General features: G+C 45.1%; 1 protein-coding gene across 6 annotated transcripts in view; it reads right to left on the bottom strand.

Annotated features, from left to right (window-relative positions):
• HUNK (hormonally up-regulated Neu-associated kinase) overlaps positions 1–15,760 on the bottom strand; it is a 128,694-nt gene that overhangs the window by 40,521 nt on the left and 72,413 nt on the right. For all 6 annotated transcript variants that reach the window (XM_025281744.3, XM_006074586.4, XR_003108226.3 and 3 more), the window contains exon 5: positions 5,616–5,743. In XM_025281744.3, the coding sequence (XP_025137529.2) occupies positions 5,616–5,743 (128 nt within the window). The remainder of the gene's footprint in view (positions 1–5,615; positions 5,744–15,760) is intronic.

The raw sequence follows: 15,760 nt of genomic DNA on the forward strand, positions 1-15,760 counted from the left end.
GTTATACAGTAGATGTGGAGAGATCATTACAAGTATGAGTGATATAAATTAATAAAGATGTGTTAATGAGACACTTAATAAAATGGCACATTCTCAATTTGGATATTTCGGTTTTGATATTACTCAAAACATGAGGACAACAGATAACACTGCCAAATCTGCAGTGGGGAGGGGAGGGGGGCATCTTACACAAAATAAAGTAAGGAAAAATAGAGAAGCAACATTTCATACATAGCTCAGTTGGTAAAGAATCTGCCTGCAAGGCAGGAGACCCCCCGGTTCGATTCCTGGGTCAGGAAGATCTTCTGGAGAAGGGATAGGTTACCCACTCCAGTATTCTTGGGCTTCCCTCGTGGCTCAGCTGTTAAAGAATCTGCCAAAATGTGGGAGACCTGGGTTCCCCCTGGGTTGGGAAGATCTCCTGGAGAAGGGAAAGGCTACCCACTTCAGTATTCTGGCCTGGAGAATCCCATGGACTGGGGTTGCAAAGAGTCAAACACAGCTGAGTGACTTTCACTTTCACTTTCAAAGAAGCAACCTAGTACAGGAGGGAAGTTCAGATTTGGGGGTCAAGGAGAAGTAAATAAAAAACTGGAGAAGCTATATAATCTTGCTGGGACTCAGTTTCCTCGATAACTTGGGAATAATAGAGCTTAACTTACAGAGTTGTTATGAGAACAGAAGACACTATGAAAAGCACTTACCCACGGCCATTCAATAAATGGCAGCCACTCCTGCTGCTGGAAGCTAGTATTCTGGGACGTAAAGAAACTGGTGTCACACGGTACCACAGATGAGGGTGGGCCAGCATGGTGGAAGGAAAAGTGGTCAACTTGGGGTGCAAATAACAAAGAGTTGGAGAAGCAGGGGGCTGACGGAAAGCAGTGGCTGATCCCCAGAACTGATGTCCTTCACTCTATAAACCAGAGAAGATGACCTGAGCCTCCTCAGCATCGAAGGTGCAGTTCTGGGCCCTACTGGACCGGGCCAGATCTCACAGCTGAGCAGCCAAATGAATCTGTGGGCTGGCTTCCCAGACCACACACTTTAACACAAGGGCCAGGGACTCAGATTACCTGAACAACTACTATGTGCCCACACTATGCTTGATAGCACAAACCTGGCACAAAACGTTAAAGCCTGAGGTGGGTAGATACTTACATATCTTGCTATTGGAGAGCAGTCCTGAATATCCATTGGAAGGACTGATGCTGAAGCTGAAACTCCAATCCTTTGGCCACCTGATGTGAAAAACTAACTCATTTGAAAAGACCCTGATGCTGGGAAAGATTGAAGGCAGGAGGAGAAGGGGATGACAGAGGATGAGATGGTGGGAAGGCATCACTGACTCAATGGACATGGATTTGGGTGGACTCTGAGAGCTGGTGATGGACATGGAGGCCTGGCGTGCTGCAGTCCATGGGGTCGCAAAGAGCTAGACACGACTCAGTGACTGAACTGAACTGAACTGAAACATTTACTCATCTTAGGCTTTAACCCTCTGTGTTGGAATAGTAAGAGAATAAAAGGGGGGAGTGAAAGTGTTAGTAGCTCAGTCATGTCTAACTCTTTGCAATCCCATGGACTGTAGCCCACCAGGCTCCTCTGTCCATGGGATTCTCCAAGCAAGAATACTGGAGTGGGTTGCCATGCCCTTCTCCAGGGGATCTTCCCAAACCAGGGATCGAATCCAGGTCTCTTGCATTGCAGGCAGATTCTTTCCCACTGAGCCATCAGGGAAGTCAAAAGGGGAGGAGGGCGATGTCCACATTCCTATATCATAAAATCAGATATATAAATGCATAAAATCAGATATAAAAATGCATTTCATGCTTGTTCATGCTTGACCAATCAAGACTATAAGGTCCTGTACAGATATGAAGATCTCTAAAAAGCACACACAGAGTTTAAGTTCAGTTCAGAGTTTAAGGCTAAAGTCAAAACTGTCTGTTCCAAGCAAGAGCTATGTGAGACTGGATATCAACTCCAATCATACCGAAATTGCTTGGAACATTTCTAATATTTCTTTTGCTCCCTCCGACTTAAAAAAAAAAAAAAGATATTTTCAGGGTGCAACTTTTACTTCTTTGAAGGTAATTTAATTGTCACAATAAGAAGGCACCTAGAGCCTAGTCTGCTAATGCTGAGTAATAGTACTGGGCTAAAAACAACGTTGGTTCAGAAGCAACGAAACTGATTTCCTTGTGCTTTTAGTCCGCCTGTCCTTGCCCTGCCCGACACACCCCAGTGCCGATGGCAGGGACCCCTCCTCCCACAGCCTGTGGCTCACACGAGTAATGCTGCTTAATCAGATATTTCTGTCTTTTCACCTTCCAGACACATGGTAGGATTGCATTTCCTCAGCTCCTTTAGCTGGGTGAAGCCATGTGAAATGTTTTAGAAAGTTACAAGTTATGAGTGGAATGTTGGTGGGAGATTTCACTGCTGGAAAGAAACCTTCTAGATTTCTGGTTCCCTCTGCACGGATCAGACACATTGGAAATAGTGGCTGCCCCACTGGTCTGGGAGCCTGATTGACAAGAATGAGCAGAACCCTTCAACCTTTGATCCAACTCTCCACAGATATGTAGCATGAATGAGACATGAATCTTGATTGAATTCCCTAGTTGTTCAGTGGTTAGGACTCCGAGCTTCCAAGGCAGGGGGTATGGGTTCAATCCCTGCTTGGAGAGCTAAGATTCTGCATGCTACATGGCACAACCAACAAGAAAAAAAGAATCTTTGTTGTCTTATGCCACTGAGATCAGGGGGCTATTTGTCACTGCAGCATAACCTAGGCTATCCTGACTAGTACAATGAGAAGCAGCTCTAGCTCTTCAGGGTCTCACTGGAATTCAAAGTGAACACTGTCTGCTTTTTCCAGGCATGAAGTTAGAAACAACCTCCTATTGTTCTTTGTATTGGGACACTTTAGACAAAACAGGCTTGAACAATCAGAGGAACTTCAAAATCACTCTGAAACATGGCAGTCCTATGATTATATAACTCTTAAAGAGACTACCTTGAAAGACTGCATTTATTTCTACGTGTTAAATCTTATTTATATCCCTATCAGAATGGCTAAAATTAAAAAGTGAGAGTACCAAATGCTGGCAAGGATGCAGAGAAACTGGATCACTCATGCCTTGCTAGAAAGAACGCAAAGTGGTACAGCCACTCAGAACAGAAATGTCACAGTTGCTTACAAAACCAATTATACGCTTATTATACTACCCAGCTATTTCACTCAGGCAAGTGAAAACATGTTCTCACAAAACCTGCATACAAATATGGACAGCAGATTTCTTCATAGTATCTGGAAACAACTCAATATACTTCTGTGGGTAAAAATATACACTATGGTAAATCTATACCATGGACTACTACTCAGCAAGAAAAAGAAACAAAGGATTGGTGTGTGAAACGACTTGGATGGATGCCAAAGGAATTGTGCTCAGTGGAAAAAAAAGAGATACAAATATACTGGATTTTTGAAAAGACAAAATTACAGAATTGGAGAACAGGTTAGTGGTGGCCAGGGGTTAGGCAAGGTGGGAGGCAGGGAGCTGGCTGAGGCTATAGAGGGTAAGATAAGGAACTCTGGTCAGGGAGTTGTTCCATATCTTGACTTAATTATCACATGAGTCTACACATGTGGTGATGACAGTGCAGGGAGTGCGATACACACCAACACAAGGGCATGTCCGTCCGAATAAGGCCAGTGGCTTCTAGCCGCGTCCTAGTGGCAGCCCTCAACTGCAGTTATTTGAGAGCCCATCAATGGGGGGAACTGGGTGAAGCATAAACACATCTCTGCATGATTTCTCACAACTGCGTATGAGTCCACACTCATACCACGACAAAAAGTTGTTTATAAACCTCAAGTGGCTAAAAAACAAACAAACAAAAATCCAACTGTATCTTTACTCTCTGTCCCCTTATCCTGGTTTATCCTCTTTATTTTTGGCTGTTCTGGGTCTTCATCGCTGCACAGGCTTTTCTCTGGTTGCAGTGCACAAGCCTGTCTTTCTTGTGGAGCAGAGGTTCTATGGCATGTGGGCTTCAGGAGCTGCAGTTCATGGACTCAGGAGCTGCGGTTTCCCGCTCTAGAGCACAGGCTCAGTAGTTGTGGTGTAGGGGCTTAGCTGCTTTGAGGCAGGTGGGATCATCCCGGACCAGGGATTGAACCCGTGTCTCCTGTGTTGGCAGGTGGATTCTTTAACACGGAGTCACCAGGGAAGCCCCTTTCTAATTTTCTTTAGAACACTGAAACTACTAAACATCACGAGTGTTTATCTGTTATTTTTTGCCTCCTCTGCTGATATGTAAGCTCTACATGGATAGATACTGTTTTGTCTTCCTGGAGCCTAGAACATCTCTAGCAGCAAGTTGATGCCCAGGATCGATTTGTGGAATAAGTGAATAAATGTGAAATATGAATGAATGAATGTGCTTCCATTGCAGCACTTTCAACATTTTGGGAAGCTCTAAACCCTAAACAAAACAATTTGATCAACATTTTGCACACTTTCTAACTCCACGAGTTACAGGTCTCAGTGCAGAACTATTCCTTTTATAACAACAGAAACGTAACTCATCTTCCCAAGTACATAATGCCTGCTTTGCTTTCAGCCTCCAGAGATTCAACACGCCTCAGCCGAGGTGAAAGAATGAACCGAATTAGATAATTATAGAAGAATGCATTTCAGCTTGGGTGTCATTTGGCAAGCATAAATTCTAGGTCAGCTTCATGGATGCTTTATAAACTCAAGCAAAAAAAAAAAAACAAAAACCAAAAGCCTAATAGTAGTCAAACAAAAATGCCATATTTGAACCATGTATCATAAGTTGAAATCAAATAATTACTCCTTTTTTTCTTTTTTGGCCACATGCCTTATCTCAGTGAAGCTGAGTTTATTCTAAGGAGCCAATTAAATGACCATCAAGGCCAAGCCGAGGCCAGGAACTTGAAGTGAATTGCAAACCAAACAAAAGAACAAATTGCAGTCATTTCCTGGATCTGAAACCAAACCTTAACATGAACTGTTTACTGAAATGTGAACCAGCTAAAGTTTGAGAGTAATTTCCAAACACACCTGAGGATTTAGTCTAATCAAGTAACCGAACCCATATATATTTAAAAGCTTTTGAACAGACTTGGAAACTCACATTGCTAAACAAATCCCAGAACAAACTCAAATGAAACTAATAGTTCTTTACAGTGAGCTGACTAAGGAACACACAATAGAAATGTGATGATCGACCTTCTTTTTTCCGAGTCAACATTATAATGAGGTGAGTTTTAACACAATTCAGTCTGCAATTATTTTTCCAAGAGAGACTATAGGATCCTTTTGATAGGCGTGTACTGTGTGCAGGAGGAGGAAGGAGGAAGTTAGGGGGTCGGGTTTATAATGGACAAGGAAAGGACTCAGAGGAGATGAAGGGAAGTGTGTCCTTAGAGATGGGAAACCCAACCATTTCTGGAGACTTCGTTTTCATACTAGGAAGAGACAGGGCAGTGACAGGGTCGTCCAGACCCCAAAGCTGCAGGAGACACAGTGCTTCCGGAGGCCGGAGAGCGGCCCTGGACCCTGGAGCGGCAGGTGCATTACCTGTGGAGAGCTGGGCGGGGAGCGGGTTCATCTCCTTGTCCACCATCTTCTGGTACAAAGCCCTCAGGCTGAAAGGCTCCACCGTGAAAGGCAGGGTCCCGGTCAGCATGGCATACATGTTCACACCTCTGGAAGGAGAGACACACCAGACGTGAGACCGGAAGACGAGCCAGGAAGAAGACAGAGCGGCCAGGGGTGTGGGGAAGCTGGGTCCTGCCGCCTCCGTGTCCACCCCGGCGCTGCTCGGCCATTCCTCGAGCGCTCAGCTCTGCGCTGAGACACGAAGTGTGAAAGGCACGAGCGAAAGCGCAGCTGCGGAGAGTCGGACTGTGGTGACAACAGGGTTTAAAGAGCGTCAAAATGACACAAATGACCTTATTATAAACAGGGACAGACTCAGAAAAGAAACGTGGGGTTACCAAAGGGGAGAGGCAGGGGGATGACTTAGGAGTTTGGGATTAACATACACACACTCCTATAACAAGGGCCAACTCTATAGCACAGGGAACTCCACTCAATATTCTGTAATAACCTATATGGGAAAAAATCTGAAAAAGAATGAATCCATGTATCTGAATAACTGAAGCACTTTGCTGCACACCTGAAACTATCACAATATTGTAAATCAACTATCTTCCAATATAAAATAAAAATTAAAAAGGAATAAATTCAGGGACTTTCCTGGAGGTCCAGTAGTTAAGACTCCACGCTTCCACTACAGGGGACATGGGTTCGATCCCTGGTCGGGGAGCTAAGATCCCACAGGCCGTGGGGCACAGCCAAAAAATTAATTATTCAACTTTTAATAAGTAAATAAAGAGCTTCAGAAGCTGCCCCCATAAGGAGGGGAAATTATGTCCTTTTCTTCTGGAAGGAAGTCCAGACCAAATGATGTGAAAAATGCCTGGGGAATCTCGTGTAAGTAGGAACCTCGAATAAAAGTAGTTCGCCATAATGTGGTTTTCAAGTATAGTTTACAAGGTGGAGCCTGGAGAAGGTCAGATCAAAAAAATACACCGCAAGACCCTCCACGGGAGGGCAAGTCACAGTCTGGCCAGCCTGCTTGGCTACTACTCAGCCCTTGGAGACAGAAGTCTCACACCCCAAACTGGTGTTTCGCTCTTCTCTTGAATTCCATTTTGGCCTGCACCTAGAGAAATTCCTTTGGAGGTGGGGAGGAAGGGAGATCTCTTTCCCACTCTTATTTTTCATATCAGTTTTTATTGGGAGATTCTGCCATCCAGCTCACATGTGGTCAAAATGCCTTCTGAATGGGCTTCACCACCTATATCCAAAACCAAACTAGAGAACAGTATAGCTCTTGGAGGATTTTTCTTTTCCTGATATGCAAAACCTAATATCATTTTGATGAGATTTCCTGATGGGGTGAAATGCGTGGCCTACCAAGAGATCTCGAGTGCTCAAAAGCACCCAGGGGAGTGTTTTAAAAAGAGGCAACAAGATCTCCAGTCAAAACAAATCCAATGAGACTGATTGAAATGAAGACCCATGGGGCCTGTTCCACTGAGGTGCCTCTGAATTACAGCACTCTGGAGAGGGACAGGTCCAGAATCCACGGGCTCCGGCTAGAAGTCATTCTCGAATTGCAGACGTATGCTAAGACCCAGTTCTTGCTTTGTAACTCGAAGTGGAGTTAAGCAGACGGATACAGCATCATTCACTTCTCAATGCTTGCAGGCTGGCTCTCAGTCTCATGCAGCGGTATTGATGGCTGGCCCCCGGAGGGGATACCAGACAAGGAGCTGCCATCTCAGACTTAGAACTGGATGAAGGCAGACAACCAGCAAATCAACAAATAAATAAGTTCAAGTGTTTCAAGTAGTGAGTGCAGAGGGGATAAGAAAATGCTGAACTCTGCGGCTCTGGACCCCAGAGGAGTTCAATTAAGGGAGAGAGACGACTATAATAAGTACTTGAAGATGGGAGCCCTCTTGGGATAAGTATACGTGTGTGAGTTTATCTGTCTCGGCCAACTGGTTACGAGGATAAATTATGTGGACCAAGCACTGGAGACAAAAGGGCTTCCCTGGTGGTCCAGTGGTGAAGAATCTGCCTTGCAATGCAAAGCACACCAATTCGATCCCTGATCCAGGAAGATTCCACGTGCTGCAGGGTAACCAAGTCAATGTGCCACAACTATGGAACCCACTCGCTGCAACCACGAAAGCTCGAGTGCCCTGGGGTCTGCTTTCTGCAATGAGAAGCCTGTGCACAGCAACTAGAGAGTAGCCCCCACCCGTAGCAATGAAAGAAAGCCCTTGCTCGGCAACAACAACCCAGCACAGCCAAAACAAATAACTAAATAAATATTTAAATTTTTAAAAAGGAAATGCAGGTAAGAATGAACAAAGCATATGCAGCACTGTTTAAAGCAGCAATTCCCTGTGTGTGCTTAGTGGAACACCATCCTCAAGACAAGACTAGATGTTGGGTGAATAAACTTTCTGTGGCCAAATAATTTGCAGGGCAGTCATCTGGCATGAAGTGGGTGGAAGGGGCTCAGAATGGGGACCAGCAGACTGAGGCACGTTGTTCGTTAAGTTCTGAATGGGAGGGACAGCATATGGTAGAAAGAGAGAGGAGGAAAATTAGCAACAGGGACGTTTGAAGGGGAGACGCCAAGACGCAGCGTGGAAAGCCGGACGATGGTGGCGATATAACAGAAGCCAGGAAGCCGGGAGGAGAGGTAGTCTGGCAGCAGAGGAAAAGGGGATTAGAGGAACTAACCTGTTTGAGAACCTTCAATGTACTGCTGCAGTGTGGATACGTTTGAGGCAGAGCCAACCATCCTTGCTTGGAGGATTCTTGGAGACTGATAAAGCGGGAAAGCTAAGAGGGCCTTCCAAATTGTACCATTTGTGCATTTAAAGGGATCTTGGACACATGGTTCTTGGGGACAGAAACCCCATGGGACACTCCACAAGGTTGTTGTTGGGGACCCCGGTAAAGCTTCAGAGTCAAGCTCTTCCAACCCCCTAAGGCAGCTCAGGCCATTTAGGGCAATGCTATGCATGGGCAAGGGCTTCAAATACTGAGCCAGAGTCTATAACTCCTACCCATCAGCTGTGGGACCAGTCAGTCCTGTCTCCACTCACCTCGGTATGCATTAATTCTTGCTCTGACACTCATATCTAAGGCTGAAGAGTCTGGTACTTAAACAAAATTATTTTTCCCGTAGGTGGTTTTTTTGATACTCAATCCATGTAGTAGGCTTCCCTAGTAGCTCAAATGGTAAAGAACCTGCCTGCCATGCAGGAGACTCAGGTTTGATCCCTGGGTCAGGATGATCCTCTGCAGAAAGGAATGGCAACCCACTCCAGTATTCTTGCCTGGAGAATGCCATGAACAGAGGAGCCTGGAGGGCTACAGTCCAAGGGGCCACAAAGAGTCGACACAACTCAGCAACTAAACAACAATGACAAACTGCTTCTTTGACCAAATTCACCCCAGATTTCACTTCTCTCAGGGAAGTTTATCATCAACAAAAACCGTCATAAATCTGTAAAGAAGACCCAGCTCTCTATCCAGCATCTCTTACCTATAAAATATGGATAATAATAGACCCGACCTCTCAGGTCGTATCAGGGTCAAATGAACTAAGCCACAGAAAGTACTGAATGCCATGCCTGACATAATCTTAGTACTTGATAAATGCGACCTATTGTTTCATCACAAAACTTTTTAAAAACAAGAGATAAAAAGCTACAATTATATTTGTACCCTATTGCCAAATAATAACAGAAATCTACATTAATAGTCCTATGGCCACAGTACATTTGAAAAGGGAAACCAGACTGAGCATCTTAATCCCCCTCCCCTAGAGTTTTCATACATGTTTAATATCTGGATAAGGAAAATCTAGCCCCTTTGACATTTCGGAAGGATGTGAGAATACCAAGGGAGAAATGTGGAATGCGGTGTATAAACCTCCATAATCCCACAGAATTAGTAGAAGTTTCAAAACATGTTCAGAATTTCCTGATGTGTCTTTTGAAACATGGCCCAGGGGCTTTCTCGCTTCTCCCTGGCAGACATGGGGCCCCCAAGAACCACAAAGAGTTTGAAAGAAAGTAACGAGATGTTGGGATGAAGGAGGGCGACCTGCGTGCGTGCTCAGTCGCTCAGTCATGTCCGACTCTGCATTCCCATGGACCATAGCCCACCAGGCTCCTCTGTCCATGGATATGGGTTGCCATTTCTTCCTCCAGGGGATTTTCCAGACCCGTGGATCAAACCCACATCTCCTGCACTGCAGGCAGATTCTTTACCACTGGGTCACCAGGGAAGCCCAAAGGAGGCCAACAAGAAATAAAATTCAAGGCTTCCAAACAGAGAGAAATAAGGGTGAGTCACCAACGGATGCAAGCAAATCCAGAGACACTGACTAGGTGGAATACTCAAATGTCAAAAGAGAAAGAAAAAGTGCACCGGAAGGATAGCTGGAAGAAGAGAGGAAGGGGTCCCGGGAAATGTAGACGTGGAATCTTTGGGATTAAACCAGGGGCCAGGGGACATCCCTGATGGTCTGGTGGTTAAGAACTCGCCATGCGATGCAGGGGACTCGGGTTCAGTCCCTGGTCAGGGAACTAAGATCCCACATGCCAAAGGGCAACTAAGCCTGTGGGCCACAGCTAGAGACCTCATGTGCTGGAGCTACCGCAGCCGGCGCTCTACAGCCCTTGCGACACAGCCAGGACCCAACGCAGCAAAATAAATAAATGAAAATAATTAAAAAAAAAAAAATTAGGAGCCAAGTAGTGGTCCTGATATTTAGTCTAATACACAAAAATACTCCCTGGAGGGAAAGCTAGGGTATCACTTGGCATCTCCGAAAGGAAAGACCGAGGGACTCAGCTCCCTGGAGAAGTCAACCAGCAACTTTAACAAGACACAAGAGACAAAGTAATTGGCAGAGCTATGATGTCAGGGTGTATGTGAATACTGGTTCTCACAGGGCTGGTGGGCAGCTCAGCTTATACCAGAGGGAAGCTGAGAGAACCTTCAGCTGACATGCCTTGCTTCCGTGTGATTCTTCGAGAAAGAAACTGCCTTGTAAAAATTAAAAATAATTCTCTGCCTAAAAGCAATAGCCTTCCACATTTCAGTATCAGCTTTCAGTACAACCTCCAATTTAAGGTCTTAAAAATAGAGTGGGAACAGGTCCATCCATTGGAAAAATCACGAAGTTCACTACCACTCCATTATATGGTCTGCGTTCAGCAAAAGATTATTTTCTTGTGGATTTAAGACTCCCCCACCCCCTTTTCCTTTCTTCCCTCTTCTCTTCTAAGTGAGCGTGCTAGCTCCAAAAACAAAAAGTCGTGGATTTTTTAACTGAAAAATCTCTGAAGCTAAAGAAAGTTTCTCTTCTAAAAGTCAATGTGCATGTAACCTGAGGAACCCCTCCTCCCTCGCCTAGCTTTTAAAAATGCTTTGCCAAAACCCTTTGGGGAGCTCAAGGCTCTTTAGGGCATAAGCCACCTCATCTCTTTGCATGGCCTTGCAATGAACCTTTCTCTGATCCAAAAAAAAAAAAAAAGGCAAAAAGTCTAAACTACCCAAAAGAAGTCATCAGGCTGTTCTTTCTGCCTGTTTCTCCTGCCATCTTTCATTTGAAGGGAGCCTGAATGGAGACAAAATGCTATCCTTCCAGATTTGAGTCCTGGAAGTAGCTGGTGGTGTCTGGTGTACTTTTACAAAACAGTTCTGGGGACTGAAACGAATTCTCCAGCTCTTCCTCCTGAAAGCCTAGGTCTACACAGGGATAGAACTGGAAACAAGACGGCGCCCCTCAGCCAACTTATCTACCCAAAAGGACAGTGCTGGGACAGATTTTTCCCACTCAGTGTGCCTGGGAAGATGGCCTGGATATTTGTGCAGGGCACTCAACTAAGCTCCAGGTCTTCACACAAATGCTTCTCCCACTCCAGATGGCCCCGTGAGAGCCAAGAGCAGCTTTGGTGAAAAAATGTTGTATTCTCAATCTCTGGGGGAACTCTCCATTCCCCTTTTCCCTACCCTTAGAGACTCTCCAAAGCTCTCCAGAGAGCACTATAATATTTTGAAAATTAAGTTAGTTTTGATTCTTTTCATTTAAAAAGTATATCTGCATTCAAGTTTTTTCTTTTTTAATTAGCATATATGCCACTTTGAGAAAAAGCCAGTCAACAATAAAACAAAAGGTTCACTGCAACAGAATGAACATTTAGTTTTTGTCTCTGAAATTTCAAAATTCATTGGAAATAAAGATATAGATATTTCATTCATATGGATTAAAGGGAAGAAGTGAATTATTTTAGAGATATGCATATATGGTCCAAATACAAAAACACTGACTGTTGAAAATAATAAGAATTCCCCAAGATGTTGCTGTTGTTCAGTCACTAAGTTGTATTCTGACTCTTTGTGACCCCATGGACTGCAGCATGTGAGGCTCCTCTGTCCTCCACTATCTCTCAGAGTTTGCTCAAATTTATGTCCATTAAGTCAGTGATGCTATCTAACCATCTCATCCTCTGTCACCCCCTTCTCCTCCTGCCCTCAGTCTTTCCCAGCATCAGGGTCTCTTTCAGTGAGTCAGTTCTTCGCATCAGGTGGCCAAAGAACTGGAGCTTCAGCTTCAGCATCAGTCTTTCCAATGAATATTCAGGGTTGATTTCCTTTAGGATTGATTGGTTTGATCTCCTTGTTGTTCAAGGACTGTCAAGAGTCTTCTCCAGCACCACAATTTCAAAGCATCAGTTCATCAGCACTCATAATTAAGACCCTATAAATACTGCTTATTGCTGAGCCAGCTTGTATATTATATGTAATAAGATGTTAAAAGTGGGACACCCCCCCTTTTTTTTTCTCTCTCAATTTAGGCTGAATCTCCAGGATGATAAATGCTGTTGATTTTTATAACCCAAAGTGAGACCTGAGGCTTCCTGAGCAGGAATTGCAATGGAGAATCTTCTTTATGGTCAAACTCTAACATCTGTACCTGACTACTGGGAAAATCCTAACATGGACTAAATGGACCTTTGTTGGAAAAGGGAAGTCTCTGCTTTTTAATATGCTTTATAGGATGGTCGTAGCTTTCCTTCCAAGGAACAAGCATCTTTTAATTCATGGCTGCAGTCACCGTCCACATGCTCACCATTTTCCATTTCCATTGTTAATTCCTGGTTCACTAGAGGAGGAGTCTCCTAGGGGCCCCTTTGGTGGGGAAGAGTTTTCTTTCCCACAGTTTCCTTGAATGACAAGCTGGTTTTCTTCCTGAACCAGTGTCAGAAGTCTTAAAGAAAGGCCCCATCTACCTGTCAAGGTCACACAAAAAAACACGTCTGGAGATGGGAGCTTGCTTTTGGTTTTGGAAGTGGACTCTTCCTTCTGTTGTTTCAGAGCTATAAGGAGGGGTGCTTTGTAATAACAGTGTCTGACCGGGGAGAAAACTGGCCCCACTTTCACTTTTTTTAAACAGCCTTTCAAATTAAGTTCTCTCTGGGCTTTCAATTTCCAGTGCTGCCAGCCAAGTTGTGGGCACCAAATAGAAACCTACCCACATCTCAGACACAATGCCCCAAAGTGCTGGGAAATTAATCTCTTGAAGAAGGCTCTGAAGCTGTGTTTTCTCCAAGATTAAGAGCAGAAGGAATCAGGCTTTTCATACCTTCCTGCCTTTGCTCAACTGTTCCCTCTGCCTGGAAAGTTTCTCCTCCTCTTCTCTACCTGACAAACTACTTCATCCCTCAGAAGCAGATTAAACTCTCCTTCGATGCCTCTCTTTAAAAAAAAAAAAAATTTATGTGGGCCATTTTTTAAGTCTTTATTGAATTTTTTGTTACAATACTGCTTCTGTTTTATGTTTTGGTTTCTTGGCTATGAGCCCTGTGGGATCTTACCTCCCCAGCCAGGGGCTGAACCTGGACCCCGTGTATTGAATGGCAAAATCTCAACCACTGAACTGCCAGGGAAGTCCCTGATGCCTTCTTGAATTTAACCCACCTGAGCAGCCACATTTGATCTCTACACAGTGTCTCCTGACATGCTCTATTGGTTTAAAGGTGAGACTTCTAGGTCACCTATAAGCAAGTGTCTTAGCTTGACTACCATAATCCCAAGGGGTGGTTTAACCACCAGAAGTTAATTTTCTCACAATTCTGGAGGCTGGAAGTCTGGATCAGGGTGCCAGCGTGGTCAAGTTCCACTGAGGTTTCTTTTCCTGGCTTGTAGACAGCCACCTTGGAGAAGGAAATGGCAACCCACTCCAGTTTTGTTGCCTAGAGAATCCCGTGGACAGAGGAGGTTGGTGGCCTGCTGTCCGTAGGGTCGCACAGAGTCAGACATGGCTAAAGCGCCTTAGCATGCATGCATGCATTGGAGAAGGAAATGGCAACCCACTCCAGTGTTCTTGCCTGGAGAATCCCAGAGACAGAGGAGCCTGGTGGGATGCCATCTGTGGGGTCACAGAGTTGGACATGACTGAAGCGACTTAGCAGCAGCAGCAGCAGCAGCCTTCTCTCTGTGTCCTCCCATGTGAGAGACTAAGCAAGCTCTTCTCAAAAGAACACCAATGCCGTCATGAAGTCTCCACCCTTAAGACCTCCCAAAGGCTCCATCTCTGAATACCATCACATTGGGAGTGAGTGGTTTAACATATGCATTTGGGGGAGACACCATTCAATCTGCAGCAGAACATGTTTTTGCGCACGTGCTCAGTCGTGTCCGATTCTTTGTGACCCCATGGCCTGTAGCTCGCCAGGTTCCTCTTGTCTATCTACAGAATTTTCCAGGCAAGAATACTGGAGTGGGTTGCCATTTCCTACTCCAGAGGATCTTCCTGATCCAGGGATCAAACTGGCATCGCCCGAGTCTCCTGCATTACAGGCAGATTGTAGATAGCAGTAGATAAATGTGTTCCATTTTTAAAAATAACCACAAATTCCATGTTACTCTTTCCATCAAGGGGTAGAAAATATCTCTTCTCCTGACCCTGGCTTGGCCATTGGGCCATCTGTTTTGCCCAAACAGACACAAGCAAATGTGACTCAGAGAACTCTTAAAAAAAGTATTTCTGCAGCAAGGCTAACCCTCTCTTACTCCAGGGACTTTTCCACAATCATGTGAACAAAGTTCTACATACTGGGGGATTTCTTTGCTTCCTGGTTTTCACATAGCCAATAATGCATTGCCTATAGGGCACAGCAAGGACTGAGACTTCTGTTTTATGATTTGACCATCTGATGACCTCTCTTGGTGGGGCTGATGGAGGCTTACAGTCCACTGGGGGGCGGGGATGAGGGGTGACCGAGACTTCAGCTCATCCAGTTCATCTCCCAGGTAGTACACTTGACTTAATAAAGGAAATATTTCACACTTGGGAGGAGATTGGCTCTTGGGATCTGGACCCGTCAGTTTTCACTCACCTTTGACCTTTCCTGAGAGGGCAGAGTTTAAATAACAGAAATTTATCATCTCACAATTTTGGAGGCTCGGAGTCTGAGCTGAAGGTGTCGGCAGGGTTCGTGTTCCCTGCGGGCAGTGAGGGAGGGTCTGTTTCCCGCGGCCCCCTGGGCCTCTGCTGGTTTGCTGGCCATCTGGGGTTCCTTGACGCAGATGGGTCACCGGGGTCCCTGCCCTCATCGTCACATGGCCTTCTCCCTGTGTCTCCCTGGATCTAAATCTCCGCTTTATATGAGGACACAGTCCTATTGGAACAGAGCCCATCCTAATGACCTCATTCAACTCATTCAAGACCCCATCTCTAAGTAAGGTCATATTCTGAGGTCCTGGAGGTTAGGACTCTCATATATGTCTTTCTCTGGAGAGAAACAATCAATCCATAACATTTTGTTTTGCATCTGTTTACAACTGTCCCATAGCTTCTCCCTTCCTTTAGGGCAAAATTCACACCCCTTCCCACTCCTTCCCACGCTACGGCCTTCACACATCCTGTTCTGTCCTGCCTGGAGCCTCTGCCCACATCTTCTTCCTCTCATAGCTGATTCTTCTCATCCTCAGATTTGGCTCTGAGGTCTTCTCAAGAGGCCACCCCCATCCTTGTTCCCTGCAGCCCTCCCACTTCCTCCAGAGAGACTACTGCAGTGAATTTACAGCTTTTAAAAAACTGCCTGCCTGCCCCA

The sequence above is a fragment of the Bubalus bubalis genome, chromosome 1 (assembly GCF_019923935.1).
Source record: "Bubalus bubalis isolate 160015118507 breed Murrah chromosome 1, NDDB_SH_1, whole genome shotgun sequence".
Taxonomy (NCBI): domain Eukaryota; kingdom Metazoa; phylum Chordata; class Mammalia; order Artiodactyla; family Bovidae; genus Bubalus; species Bubalus bubalis.